Raw genomic sequence first — 16179 nt, 5'->3', positions numbered from 1 at the left:
TGCGCCCTGAAGTAGTGAGTCTTAGTTACAATGCAGCTAAGTTTTTGTGTATGGCATTTTTGGGTATGGCAGCTAAGTTTTTTTTGTCTTAGTTACAATTGATTGCTTGAAGGGTATGGCAACTAAGTTTTTTGTCTTAGTTACAATTGTGTATGGTGTTTTTGGGTATGGCAGCAATGGAGTGACTTGAAGGGATAAACTCTGTGTAGTTCTTTATCGATACCGCCAGACAAATGGCTCATCGAATGTTGGTAGCTGGATCACCTTTGAAGACATTAAGCTTGGTCATGGCAGGATATCAAGAGGACGTCTTTTATGGTGACAGAAGCAATTTTACTGGCCTACCTGGTGTTGTAAATATGTCTCAAAGTCATTCACATGTTATAGTTCTAAGCAGATAATTTTGTTGTGTTTCGACACTGTCGTATCGATCTGTTGTACCAATTCAACTCAATTGAGTGTGTGCCTTTATGTTTAAAGTTTATCCGGATCAGCTCAATTGAGTGTGTGCCACTTCTGTTGGTTAAACTTATATGGCTATGTTGTTATTGTCTGGAAGCCTTATTATTTTTTGTGAATGTGTAGAAAATTTGGTGGTCTGACAGATTGTTTTAGTTCTGACAGATTTTAGTTATGACAGGTTGTTTTAGTTCTGACAGGTTTCAATGCTTTCATAGCATAGCCATTCATCAATTTGTTATCAGTGGTAACTAACATTTCCTGGTCAAAAACCAAAACCAAAATTCAAATAACCAAAATAAAAAAACACGATGAACTCTCATCCAGACAACGGTATGCTACATAGTATGTATCATCCTTACTTTGGCAGACCAAAACTTCCAATAAGAATGGTGAGAACCAAGTGATAATGTGGCTCAAGCTCAAGTGCTCAACAGGATGCTATATAGTATGTATCATCTAGAAAATGGTATGCTACATCGTATGTGTTTCGACCCCCACCTACGTGGCAAACGTTCATTAGTAGGGGTCTCTATTTTATTCATTTAATCGACAGGGCTAAAGCCCAATTTGCAATATCATGGATCAATGTACAGGCCTATTAACTCATGTGTCTAAGGCTGAACCTTAGCCACATGGCTTGCCACTAATGTACATTGATTTATGTCCAGATTCATTTCTTATCAAAGAGATAATTATCAGTTGAAAGTTATAGTCTATCACAATTACTCAAGCTACAAGATTACTTGAGCTACAAGGACTCTCTACTCTACCTATATAAATATCAAACTATTTTTCATTCAGAACTACGTTCTTGAGACTTGATCCCACTGATAATTTGGGTGCGTAGGCAACCGCAAGGTACTGATCTCATCATTCCCCGGTCACCATCATTTTTTCTAATTACTTTTCTACGTTCTTCGTTTTTTCATCAACACTTGGTGTTTTGATCATATTTGGTTGAAACATAATTGGCGCGTCTGCGGTTCTTATACTACACCCTCGATCACGTTACGCGAAAGTTATGACGATACTTTCGAAGAGCTCAAGGTCCCGATGTGATTACCGATGATCATCACGAACATGATGGTCAAGGACAACTTGGCCGACAAAGATAATACCTTCTAATACCGTCGTTCCACCAATCGCCAAATTATTCAAATGTGAGGTTATTGCCTCCGAAGATTCTCCAAGATTCGATGTGGATAATGTAAGTCATATGTCTTGAGAAGCACTTCTTCAAAAGTTAAAGACTGTCCGCGAAACGAATAATTAATTACTATAAAGCGCCATCTTAAACGACGCTCCCACTCGCGAGATGATGTTGTATCTGTCACACCACAACGTCACACACGCCAACGACATAATAGTGTGTGGGATCGTTTAAGTGGTGATGATGAGATTCGCGATATTCGCAATAGCCATCAACGAGTTAAGAGTAATGGGGGACGAATTCCCCAACCTCCGCTTAGAAATCTCCACCCACTTGGTCACGCGTTCTGGGTAGGCAAATCGCTAATAATCGTCTCGAATGCACCCCACGATCCTACAAATTATCGGCAAGTCCCGAGGAATTCGAAAGTGGCGAACGTAATAATGATCGCACTCATGATCGGAACCATCGGATGGTGAAACACTTCAAAGAACGCGTTCTTATCATTCGAACATTATCATCTTGAAAGCCCAACGTACCATCCACAATCATCTTGACACGGAAATGATGAATCTTCGCCGTTTTCTTCTCGTTTCGCTCCCATAGGCGCCATCGTGACTATGATCACGATCTAACAGATCTGGATCGATGACTCCTCGGCGTGTCGGAGAAATGATTAAAAAAGCTCTTCTGGACAGTGATCCTTTTGAATCGACACTAGAAAATCTGGCAGTTGAAGATGGTATTTTGGACAAATTTTCTCTCGCCGTCCAAAGGGCTACTCATAACAAAGACTTCAAACAACCAGAGTTTGATCAATATGATGATGTCGAGGGTTGTCCTATGCTTCATGTGATTAATTTCACAAACAAACTGGTTTTATCGGGAGGTGATGATGCTTTAAAATGCAAACTTTTCCCTTCTACATTAAAAGGGGAAGCATTGGTATGGTTTAGCGAATTAGCTCCGGCGCTCTATTCATCGATTCAAGGACTTAACCGAAAAGTTTTCAAGACGTTTTCATCATAATCTCAAACGTCCAAATGGAGTCCGAGTTCTTTTCAACATCAAGCAACAACGTGAGGAAACTCTCCGTAGTTTTATCGCGCGTTTCCCCCACCTACGTGGCAAACGTTCATTAGTAGGGGTCTCTATTTTATTCATTTAATCGACAGGGCTAAAGCCCAATTTGCAATATCATGGATCAATGTACAGGCCCATTAACTCATGTGTCTAAGGCTGAACCTTAGCCACATGGCTTGCCACTAATGTACATTGATTTATGTCCAGATTCATTTCTTATCAAAGAGATAATTATCAGTTGAAAGTTATAGTCTATCACAATTACTCAAGCTACAAGATTACTTGAGCTACAAGGACTCTCTACTCTACCTATATAAATATCAAACTATTTTTCATTCAGAACTACGTTCTTGAGACTTGATCCCACTGATAATTTGGGTGCGTGAGGGCAACCCGCAAGGTACTGATCTCATCATTCCCCCGGTCACCATCATTTTTCTAATTACTTTTCTACGTTCTTCGTCTTTTTCATCAACACTTGGTGTTTTGATCATATTTGGTCGAAACAGTATGTATCATCCTTACTTTGGCAAACCAAAACTTCAATTAAGAATGGTGAGAACCAAGTGATAATGGGGCTCAACAGGATGCTATATAGTATGTATCATCTAGAAAATGGTATGCTACATCATATGTATCATCCTTACTTTGGCAAACCAAAACTTCAATTAAGAATGGTGAGAACCAAGTGATAATGGGGCTCAACAGGATGCTATATAGTATGTATCATCTAGAAAATGGTATGCTACATAGTATGTATCATCCTTACTTTGGCAGACCAAAACTTCTGGTAAGAATGATGATAACCAAGTGATAATGGGGCTCAACAGAGTTTTAACTTGCAGAGAGTTTTTTGGTGCGTACATCCAAAACCAAAACTCGACTCTGACAGAACCAAAAATGTAAACCAAAACTCGACTTTGACAAACCAAAACCAAAAACTGAATCCAAAACCAAAACTCGACTCTGACAGAACTTGTTTTACCACAAACTTGATCAGACAGAACTTGACTTTGACAGAACCAAAACCAAAACTTGACTCCACGCAAAAACTATTAAATTGAATCCAAAAACTATTAAAATGAATCCAAACTGAATCCATAAACTGAATCCAAAAACTCTACATAATCCATATTCTCTACATAAATTGAATCCATAATTCATATTCTCTAAAGACAAAAAAAGAACACAAAAATCCATACACAAAAAATAGTCGAGTTGCTTGCTTCAATTACTCGATCTACTTGAGTACTGAACATAACTACATACGAGTACTTAACTAGATACGCCATCTTTTGGCATTCCCTTTGCCACTAGGTGCCTTTCCTCTTGTCTGAGTTGCAGGTCCACCAACCATTGACCTTATATGAGTTGAAAGTCCACCACCCATATTCTTTGGAGTTATTTTCTTTGCAATTATGGTATTTCTGGTATGTCTAGCCATTGACCTTGTATGAGTTGCAGGTTGGGCTAATGATGCTCCTCTGACAGAACTTCTTGATGATGTTACTCTGACAGAACTTGTTGATGATGCATTAGTTCGGGTATCCACTTCAGGCATTGGATCAACTGCTGCTGGCATAGATGCAGTGTTACTAAGAACTGATTCTTCAACTGGGATTCGCTACCGCTCATTGATTACCACAAGTTCAAATAATTTAAGCTGATATGTAATAACTATGGAACCCTAAAACAATAACATTAAAAATAAAATAAAAACAATGTTGATATAATGTGAAAGAAAAATTATACCCATGGCTAGCAGTAAATCGGCTGTAGGAAAATTAAAATCTAAAAATTAACATCCAATAAACACAACCTAGTTACCCAAAAAAAAAAAAAAAAATTAAAATCTAAAAACAATTACCATATATACAAACAGTTAATAAAACAATATACTTTTGAATATAATAAAGAAAATTTGGTTTTGGTTCTTCAAATTTCAACCTAGCATAAATTAAACAATATACTTTTAAATAATGAAGAAAGCATACCTTAAATAATGATAACCACTAAGAAAGTTAATCAAAAAGCTCAATCAGGGCAAGTTGGTAAGAAATGGGGGTTTGAAATTGGTGAGAAATTTGAATGGGGGTTTGAATTTGGTTTGTTTTTGGTGAGAAACAACTGTTTGTTCCAGCTTTCCCAAATTTTGGACGATTTGTATGAATTTTCTAGTTGAATTGTTAGAAGCAATTTTGATTTTGATTTTGGTTGTTTGATTTCGGAGACAATTTCCGAAGAGGAATAGGAGCGATAACCTTTCGTAAGTCAGTTGTTTCTATTTTGAAATTTCTGTTAGATTTCAAAATTTAATGTCTGGATGGATTTGGATGATCTAACGGTTCTGTTTGGGTTGTTACAAGTTTGCCATTTTCTTAAAAAAAAAGTATTTTGTATTGGGCCTAAGCCCAACCAACCAATCCAACCGGTCTCGCCATGTTGAAACCGGCCACCAGGTCGTTTGAGTATATGTACACTCAAGCGGTCTCACTATGTCGTTTGAGTATACACTCAAGCGGTTTCGCCATATCGTTTGTGTGTACACTCAAACGGTCTCACCATGTCGTTTCAGTGTACACTCAAGCAGTCTTCGCTTTGTTATTTGAGACAAAGCTCTTGGGTTTTTAACTAGATGATATGACGGGTCGTTTGGGCAATCTCCAGGATGACATGGCTGGGTCGTTTGGGGACTCTCTTGGGAGACATAGCTGGGTCGTTTGGACTAAAAAAATTGAGAAATTCATTTTGTTTTTTGGTCACTTTCATATCTCTGATTAAACGATCAATTCCAAACACAAACTATACATCAAATTCCACTCGAAACATCAAATTTCAAACAAATACCAAACAAATTCCACTTGAACACATATTCAAAACATGCCAAAATTAAACAAGTGTCATCCAAAAAACATCAACTTCAAAAATCAACTTCCACTATTATGATGTAGGTCCCATCAGTTCGTTAAGGATCTCCCCCTCCATTTAATGTAAGTCTCATGTTCATATCATAAGCTTGTTGCACCAACGATTCCTTCTCCCTAAGGTGGTCAATGTCAACCCTTCCATATTCGAAAAGAGTAAACTTAACAGGATTTGACTGGTCATTGAGTGCATTCATGAAGTTATACTGCTAGGACATGAGTGCATTTCATGTACTCGTGTACTCTGGATTGCATGTATAATTCACATTCTTCTCCATCTCAATCATCTCTCATACTCTATCAACAGAGCTTTGTTTCATCTCATTTATCTTCTTGACAATATCAAGCAAGCATATGCCAATGCTTGTAGCTTGAATCTCAACCAGTTTCTAAGCTAAAATAAGAATACCCACTATAGATTTATCAATTTTAGACAAGAGCTGGTGAGATTCAAACAGCCTCGCTGAAGTTGTAGTATTGGTGATGGTCTTCAAAAGAGTGGAAGTGAGGTTCACCATAAATTGTTTAGAGCTTGAATATTTGGGAGTTTAAGAAGAAAGGAAAGTGGTTTATTTAGTTTAGAACAGATGTTTGTTTACTAGTTTATGAAGAACATTGAAAGAAAGGTTTAAAGGGTTTTAATGATTGAAATAACATAAACTTGAAAGTAATGGAAGGAAATGATTGATTGGTGAAAGAATAACAAAGAAAGATGATTGGTTGATTGAGATGAAGAACAATAAAGTAAATGACTTGAATGTAAAAAAGACTAGAAAATAAATCCTACATGACACTATATTAAGTCTAGGTGCATTTCTCTCGCTAACTTTTAGTTCTTATACCCATACTTTATGCTAATGACTGATTTGCCCTTCTCCATTACATTTGAGACACCTCACCATTTACTTTATTTTTGCTTTTTCATTTTGCTTTTTGATTTCTTCTTGATCAAGATAGCTAGGTTTTAGAGAAAGCCATCTTTAGAGTTGAGGACATTTATCTCTGGTCTTCTAGGTTAAGGACTTTGACTTTCAGCTCTTTGATTCCAAGTCCTTGACCTTTGACCTTTGACTTTTTTCAGCACTTTTTTATAGCAGCTTCTAGTCTTCATAATAAGCGTGATTAAGGCTCATTTTGGTGCTAAGACGCAACTTTTATGATAAGTGGTCTAAATTTCTCTGTAACTTGAAAAAGATAATAAAAGCTATGAGTTGTCTTTTTATTAAGCGTAAGAAAGATTGTAATACAATAATGTAAGAGTAATAAAATGCACATTTGGGAGCTGATCACTCGCTTCCTCCATTCTTGCTTCATCATAACTCTCAACACCAACACGATTCGAGAGAGAAAGCTTGAGACAAAAATGGCGATGGCTATTTTTTTTCAATTTGTTTGTTAGGTTGAGCCCGAGAGAGATGATAAGGGCTGAGTAGGTTTTCCGGTTTTCTTTTAGGTGGGGGATGTACTGGACCTAAAGTGATTGGACTTTGTTGTTGGGCTTGGGCCTGAGACTGCCCAATCTAATTTGGTGGGTGTAGGATACAAAACCCTTTTAAATATGTCTGCTACGAGAATTTTTCAGTGTACTTGTCCCTTCCTACTTATTGCAATGTTCTATCATGTACAATATATATGCTTTTATATATTGTGCTTTTCTACTAAAAAGTGAGCTTGCCAAAGCCACCGTTTTGCCTTCAAAGCTTCAAAAGTTCAAACATGCCAGAATTTCTAGGGATCTGTTACTGTGGATAAGGGTGGAATTCGAGCTAAACGAGCCGAGCTTTACCATGCTCAAGCTCAACTCATTAATTACATGAGCTTTCAATTTAGCTCTAGCTCGGCTCATATAGTTAAACGAGCCGAGCCCGAGTGGCTCGGTCATTTTTCACTACAAATATACTATTTGAGTTAAACGAGCCGAGCTTCATCAAGCTTATTTGTTACATGAGCTTTAATTTGAGCTCGAGCTCCACTTATATAGTTAAACAAACGAGCTGAGCTCCGAGTCGAACCCGAGCCGTTTGGCTCAAATTCCACCCTTAACTGTGGAGCACTTGGGAAGGAAAGGGGTAAGGGAGTTTGATGACTCGAGAATCTCGAATAGACGAAAAAAGATGCGGAGATCTTTCACTGAGCAAGAAAAGAAGAGGATTTAGTATTGAAAAGGAGAAGAAGACAGTCAAAGAGCAAGGAGAGAACTTGGGGTTTCTGGAAAAGAATATTGATTCAATAATAATAGTTCGTCCTCAACCAAATAAGTCTTCACCCTTTTATAGTTAAGGGTTTACGTATTAGTCATGTAATAACTAAGGAAACAAAAGACTAAGAATAGACATAAAGAAAATAAGGTAACTAAACTTAATGCAACACAGGCTAGAGTAGTCTGGACATCTCTTAATACTTCAGCAAGATCTTATCCTTGGTGGATAGTGTGGGCTTGATGTTCTACATCAGTCACCCCTTCATGAGAAAAACACGACCCCGTGTTGGCATCCATAGAGAGAAAGCTTCATCACCATATAAAGGGAAAATGTCTTGCACATTAAAGGTGTTTGAGATGTTGAATGTAGAAGGAAGATCAATCACATAAGCATTATCATTGATTTTGTGTAGAACTTGGAAAGGACCGAACTTCTTCATTTTGGTCTTGTTGTAAGTGCCCACTGGAAATCGTTCCTTACGCAAGTGAATCATAACAAGATCACCTTCCTTATAGGTCTTGAAACGATGATGTTTGTTAGCATCATTCTTATATTTGGCATTGGAGGCTTCAAGTCTTTGACGAACTTCAGAATGGACTTGGTGAGCTTTCTCTAACAGATGATCAGCTGCAACATTAGTACCTTGTAGTTTGGGTAACACTACAAGATCAAGCACATGACTAGGAACCTTAGAATAAACAATTTCAAAGGGAGTTTTGCCAGTGGAACGGTTTACCGACGTATTGAAAGTGAACTCCATATGAGGTAAAAGAAGGTCCCATTGTTTAGGCTTTTCACCACATTTCGTACGTATCAAATTTCCCAAAGAACGGTTGATAACCTCGGTCTGTCCATCTGTTTGCGGATGAGAAGAACTGCTAAACTTTAAGGAAGTGTCCAAACGCATCCATAAAGTTTTCCAGAAGTAGCTCAAAAACTTGGTGTCACGGTTGGAAGTAATAGATTTAGGTATGCCGTGAAGACGAACAATCTCTTTGAAAAATAAAAAGGCCACATGCAAAGCATCTGAAGTCTTCTTGCAAGGAATAAAGTGTGCCATTTTGCTATACTGATCAACTACAACCATAACGGAATCAACACCTCTCTGAGTATGTGGAAGACCCAAGACAAAATCCATAGAAACATCAACCCAAGGAGCATTTGGAATAGGCAACAGAAGGTAGAGACCTATGTTTTGGGTTTGTCCTTTAGCCTGTTGACAAATAAAACACTTCCGGACATATTTATCAACATCTTTCTTCAAGGAAGGCCAGAAATAACGTTCCTCAACTAACGCAATGGTCTTATCACGACCAAATGTCCACCAAGACCACCTGCATGTAACTCGGGAACAATGTGTTCATGTAATGAACCTTGAGCAATGCATAAGCGGTTACCTTTGAAGAGAAACTCATCTTGAATAAGAAACTCATCAGTCCCAGAGTGCATATTGGAACACTTAGACCACAATAACTTGAAGTCATCATCATCGACTTACAAATCTTTCAAGTAATCAAAAGCAGTTATCTCATTCCTAACAGTCACAAGAAGATGAGCATGATGGCTTAAGGCATCAACAAATTTATTATCTTTGCCACTCTTGTGTTTGATAGAGAAAGTGTATTTATTAATAGTAGAGAGCCAACGATCATGCATGCGGTTGATCTTTGCAAAAGTCTTAAGGTACTTCAATGCTTGATGATCGGTGTTGAGAGTAAACTCTTTTTGTATCAAATAAAGATGCCAATGTTTGAGAGCTTGAACTACTGCAATTACCTCCAACTCATAAGTAGACCACTTCTTTTGTACGTCTGAATTTTTCTCACTCTAGTAGGCAATAGGATGGCCTTCTTGTGAGAGGACAACACCAATACAAAGAATAGAAGCATCACAATCGACTTCAAAAAGCTTATTGAAATCTGGAAGTGCCAAAACAGGAGTAGTACAAAGCTTATCTTTGAGAATATTAAAGCTTGTATCAGCGGCTTCAGTCCATTGGAAATGCACATGCTTCAAACAATTAGTAAGAGGGCTAGCAATAGAGCTGAAATTTCGCACGAAGTGTCGATAGAAGGTAGCTAAGCCATGAAAACTTCGAACTGCAGAAATAGAGTTAGGAGTAGGCCAATCATGAATAGCTTGAACCTTGGAATCATCTACATGAATCCCCTTGTCAGAAATCACATAGCCCCAAAAAAGAACGCTATTGGACATGAAAGTGCACTTTTTCAAGTTCAAATAAAGAGCATTCGCAAGGAGTGCAGTAAACACTTGCCTTAGATGAGAGAGATGATTGTCCAAATAGCGACTGAAAATCAAAATGTCATCGGAATAAACAATAACAAATTTACCAAGAAAGGATTGCAAAACCTGGTTCATAAGTCGCATGAAGGTACTAGGAGCATTAGATAATCCGAATGGCATGACAAGCCACTTGTAAAGACCCTCTCTAGTCTTGAAAGCTGTTTTCCACTCATCACCAAATCGTATATGAATCTGATAAAACCCATTACGTAGATCAAGTTTGGTGAAAATAATAGATCCATAAAGCATATCAATCATGTCATCCAACCGTGGAATGGGAAACCGATAAGGGACAGTAATTCGGTTAAGAGCATGACTATCAATACACATACGCCATCCACCATCTTTCTTAGAAACTAAAAAGGCCAGGCAAGCACAAGGACTCTTGCTTGGTATGATCAAACCCTTCTGTAATAAATCATTAACATGACCTTGCAAAATAGCATGTTCACTAGGACTCAATCGATAGTGAGGAAGATTAGGCAATGAAGCGCCAGGTAACAAATCAATATGATGTTGTATATCTCTTAGAGGCGGCAAAGAGGCAGGTAATTCAGCAGGAATTAAATAGTTAAACTCTTGCAATAAAGGTTGTACCTGAGAAGGGATGTCAACTAGAGGCTTATTAGCTTCATGAGAACTAAAAGTGTGAGTGCTGGGAGCATGAGGACACAAAGACAGAACCACAGAATTGATCAAAAATAGGATCTTTGGATCACTAGAAGATGGAATACTGTCCAAAGAATGAGGAGGATGCAAGGTGAACTTACTGCCATCCTTGTAAAAGATATAAGTATTCTCAAAGCAATTATGTACAACACAAACATCATATTGCCAAGAGTGACCAAGTAAAAGGTGAGTGGCAGTCATATGAACAACATCACAGAGAATAGAATCAGAGTATTTACCCATAGAAAAGTCCACCATACATTGTTGAGTTACCTTTGAAGAACAATCATTAGTGATCTAACCAATAGAATATGGTTGGGGGTGAGTCCTGACCGGTAATTGCAATTTTTCGACCACTTCACTGGAAATAAAATTTTCAGTACTACCACTGTCAACAATCAAAGTGCATATTTTCCCAGCGATAGAACACTTAAATTGAAAGATACTATGTCATTGAGAAGGAGAACAATTAGCAAGAAATAAAGGACGACAAATACCCATAAAGTGTTCACCAACAATATCATGAATGTCATAGGATGACTCTTCTTCAGCATGCACATCAAAATTTTCCTCTGCATTCTCAGTATCCATGTCAGGGGCATGATCAACATATCCAAGAACTTCTTTCTGGTGACACTGAGCAGAAGTGTGATTAGGGTCACCACACTTTAAACAACGCTCTCCTCTATATTTGGCATAAGGGTTGTTATGTCCAGGATTTTGGAAAATATTTGGTTGGTTGGTGCGATGGTTTGTTTGGTAGGAGCGAGGATTATTGGTGTTGTGTGGGGTAAATGGTGGCTGAGTAGTGGAAGGAAGTGGACTTTTGGGTGGTGGTTGTGGGCTGTTAAGTGGAGGGATGTTGGGCAAAGGCAGTAATGGTTGGTCATGTGGTGGGGTAGGGACACGAAATGGGTGACGGTGGTGAGAATAAGGTGGAGGGGTGAAGTTAGCATGTCGTTGGGAATAGGGGGAAGCTTCAGGTGAAGGAGTGGAGTAAGGTTGGTTATAGGAATAGGCATGCTGGTGGTATTGACGGTAGTAGTTGTTGGTGGTTGTACGAGTGGGTGGAGGAGAAAATTGTTTAAAAGAGCTCTCAATTTTAATGGCCATTTGAATGGTGGAAACCATAGTATGGGTAGACATAATCATACGGTTCTTAATGGGACGATTAAGTCCACCAATAAAACGAGAAATCAACTGCTCTTGACCTTCTTTCACATTATTACGAGCAATCAATGCATAAAACTCAGTAACATACTCCTCAATAGATCTAGCTCCTTGACGACAATTTTTTAACTTGGAAAATAATTGTTGTTGAAAATCTTCAGGTAAAAATTTATCACGCAACAGTTTATGCATATGACGCCAACGTTGAATTACATGTTTTCCTTCTAGCTTGCGTTCCTCCAAAAGAGAATGCCACCACGTAGCAGCGGCTCTCTTAAGTTTGTAAGCAACCATCTTCACTTGCTTATCTTCTGGAACCTCCATGAATTCAAAAAAACAATCAACTTCATAAACCTAATCCAAGAATTCTTCGATGTGGAAATTGCCAGAAAAGGATGGAATATCTGCCTTGAGTTTGTACTTTGGAATAGCACCATAGCTAATTTGTGTAGAATCTTGAGTAAGCTTTTTCTGATCTTGAAAACGATGATACCAATATTCTTCAGTTTCATCATCATCACTGCTCGTATTTTTCGACAAAACTGGAGTGGTGTCTTTGTATGGTTGGTTGAGATAATTTGTAGGACGGGTGATAGATGGGGAAAGAAGTCCAAACATCCGTGGAATCTTTGGATTGAATAGATCTTGCGAAGCGTTGGGGTCTTGTTGCAAAAGGGTGGGAGGGAGGGTTTGTTTAGATGGAGATACAGGTTGTTGAAGATTAAAAGAAGATTGAATCAATTTCGTCAAACTTTCAATCTGTGATTTGATTTCCTTGAGATTTGTGTCGTGTTCTTGAAGCTTGGTATCGTTAGCGGCAACGAAAGCATCAAAAACCAATTTTTTTATCGACTCATCGTGGGGAGCCATTAAACAGGAACTTTGCTTTGAATACCACTTGATGACTCGAGAATCTTGAATAGACGAAAAAAGATGCGGAGATCTTTCATTGAGCAAGAAAAGAAGAGGATTTAGTATTGAAAAGGAGAAGAAGACAGTCAAAAAACAAGGAGAGAACTTGGGGTTTCTGGAAAATAATCTTGACTCAATAATAATAGTCCGTCCTCAACCAAATAAGTCTTCACCCTTTTATAGTTAAGGGTTTACGTGTTAGTCACGTACCAACTAAAGAAACAAAAGACTAAGAATAGACAGAAAGAAAGAAAATAAGGTAACTAAATTTAATGCAACACAGGCTAGAGTAATCTAGACATCTCTTAATACTTCAGCAAGATCTTATCCTTGCTGGATAGTGCAGGGCTTGATGTTCCAGACAATGGGTTTAATCTCCCTGGTACTTAAATGGTTGCACAAACCCCCTGTAAGCGAACAAATGCATAAAACCTCTCTATTATTTAAAACATAACATCAAAGTCAAAACAGACCAAAATACCCCTGTGAAAATCGGGCTGACGTCATCAATCTTTACTTATAATTTTGGCTGGAGGACAAACCGGGTTGACGTCATCCTATGTAAATTTGTATTTACATATGATAATATAAAATTACACAGTCTTCTTAACCTATTTAAATTTAAATTTTCATATGAAATTTTTTTCATATGAAAATTTAAATTTATATTCTGTCTTGTGTCGTCGGAAAATTTTCAATCCCAAAAGTTATTATGTAAATTTAAGTTTTCATAGCTCCAATAACTATATAAATATAGTTTTACATATATATATGACTATGTAAAAATATATTTATATATATTCTTTCAGGTGTCGAGAAATTTTCAATCCCAAAAATTACTATGTAAATTTAAGTTTTTATAGCTCCAATGACTATACAAATATAGTTTTACATATATATATGACTATGTAAAAATACATTTACATATAGTCGGAAAATTTTCAATCCCAAAACAGTAAAAAAGAAAATAAGATAAAATGGGAAATAAAAACAGACCAGATTTTATCTCTTTTTTGAAAAACAAGGAGGTTATTTAACGAGACCAAAATAATAGGAAGGTTATGTGATATGGGTCAATGGGAGAGAAGTTTATATTCAACCAAGTTAGAACCAAGGGGCTGAACCTCATTTCTTGATTGATGTTCTACATCAGAGTTCATCCAAACGCAATTCCGCATGGCGTGGTGTAGGAATGTAGGATATCCTTGAACAATGAATTTCATTCGTCGGTGGGTTGCATCAGTGTCTATCCCTAGATTGGACAAAAGTCACAAAACACAAGAATATATACTACTACTTTTCTAAATACAAATTTCATACTAGGTCGGCTAAGATGGTGATCTCATCTTTAAATGCTGTCTTTCATCATCTCCATCTCCATCTCCCCACGTGTCCCACTGATTCCAATGAAAGTTACGTGTAGTAGAGAACTCGTAAGTAAATTACTCAGCTTTAGCAGAACCAAGTATAATAGCACAGCGAAGCAGTTGCCTAATGACAATGGCTTAATCGCCACGTGCTCTTCATTTGGGTTCCATCCATAATATTTTGTTCCTCTCTTCTATAAATTGAGCAACTGCACTGCTACACAAGTTGAATTGCATCTGTTCTGCTTCACTTGTTTTCTACTGAGTTGATTGGAAACCTCTCTTTTTCTCTCCTGTGTGGAAAACTCAAGTTAAAAATCAGATTGTGTAAGTTCAAGTAAGAGAAGAAGATGTCAGGAGCAACCTGCGTAGAGATTATACTAGCCATCATTCTACCTCCTCTTGGTGTTTTCCTTCGCTTCGGATGCAAGGTAATTAGTACTACTACTCATTTTCATACAACTTTGTGTTTATATATGCAGTTGTATGTAGCATAATTTGACAGTGGAAAATAATTTTGAGTTTGCTGATATGAATGCAGGCGGAGTTCTGGATCTGTCTTTTGCTAACTATCTTGGGATACATTCCTGGAATAATTTATGCCATCTATACCATCACGAAGTGAAACTGAACCAAGCTACCACTACTTGTATTTCTACTACTACTACCTCTTCCTTGATTTTACAAAGAAGATGATGATATGATGCTATTGACTCAGTAGTCTTTGTTATTTTCATTTTTTTTGTTGTTGTTGGTAAACTGTGTGGTTTGTTACTCTTTTCTGTATGTATTGAAGATGGTCTTCTTTTCTTCTGCTTCTTTGTATTAATTCATCATAGAATAATGGGCAAGGTTTTTTTGTAACGATATTTAATCTTCATCTACATCACCACCTGTCTTTATCAATAATAATGAGATTATACCCGTTAGGGATTATGCTACGCAGAGATATTTACTAGATATGGTTCTATAACTTATTTCCTAAAAAAGCTAAAATTCCAAGAAGGCGGAGGTCCCATTATTTGACAAATTCATGTCGACTGCGAGTGTATTATGTATTATATTAACATTGGTAGTCTCGTATAAAAACAAGAAGCTAGAATGATGGTCATGGTCTTATCTGGATCTCTGACTTGGGAACTTGAAGTTAAAAACCAAATTGAAAGTAAATTACTAGTAATTAATGGCTCAGGTCATAGTAGTTTTGATATATGTCATAGTATGTTGGATACTGGGATGTAAAGTCGAGGTAAAGGTAGTCACCAATTTCAAACTTAAACAATTTCTCTGAGAACTGTTATGCAAAATGAGTCTTTAGGATTACTAATCTTGGCTAGACCATCTACTGACTTGTTAGTTGTTACATGCCAGTGATCAGTGGATAACTGGAACTGGATATGCTTAATGTAGAAATGTAGAATGCCTTTAGTAGTCTAGTGAACTATTAAGAAGTTTAATGCCGACTTAGGAGTTGACTGGTTCTCCATAGAGGCTTTGTCCTTCCCCAGTTCCCCCTGCACTCTACCACAACTTCTATGATCGACAATGCATTTGACACATCACCATTGTGATTCCTCAGCACGCCTAGATATTTCCCCACTATCCGTCAGTAGTCTCTGCCCACATTAACATGTAAGAAGTTCTTGGGATGAAATCATTTCGTTTACACTGTTACTCGGCTGTCCAGTTTGCAAGGTTGTCATTTATTCTTTTGGGGTCGCAGCATTCGCAGGTCAGAGAAGTCTCTCTCTCTCCGTAGTTCGTATTATTGTTGCACAAAGAGACATCGTATGAGTATCTAGTTATCTACTGTCAATAATCTCCATCACGGATAATGCCAGAGGCTATAATATCTTATTAGTTTTCTCTCTCGAGAATGATTAGGCGTGTAGTGAATCTCTTATTAGTTTTCTCTCTCGAGAATGATTTAAAACTCA

At 37.5% G+C, this 16179-nt stretch overlaps 1 protein-coding gene across 1 annotated transcript; it reads left to right on the top strand.

Annotated features, from left to right (window-relative positions):
• The first annotated feature begins 14298 nt into the window (after positions 1–14298).
• On the top strand, positions 14299–15109 carry LOC147481199 (hydrophobic protein RCI2B-like). Its single transcript, XM_086580035.1, has 2 exons — positions 14299–14673; positions 14784–15109. The coding sequence occupies exons 1-2, from the start codon at positions 14593–14595 to the stop codon at positions 14865–14867; spliced, it is 165 nt and encodes a 54-aa protein (XP_086436161.1). The 5' UTR covers positions 14299–14592; the 3' UTR covers positions 14868–15109.
• The last annotated feature ends 1070 nt before the right edge of the window (positions 15110–16179 follow it).

Source organism: Coptis chinensis, chromosome 8 (assembly GCF_015680905.1).
Source record: "Coptis chinensis isolate HL-2020 chromosome 8, ASM1568090v1, whole genome shotgun sequence".
In the NCBI taxonomy this organism is placed as follows: Eukaryota; Viridiplantae; Streptophyta; class Magnoliopsida; order Ranunculales; family Ranunculaceae; genus Coptis; species Coptis chinensis.
Note: the sequence above shows the minus strand (reverse complement) of the source record. Positions and strands in the feature narration are given on the sequence as shown.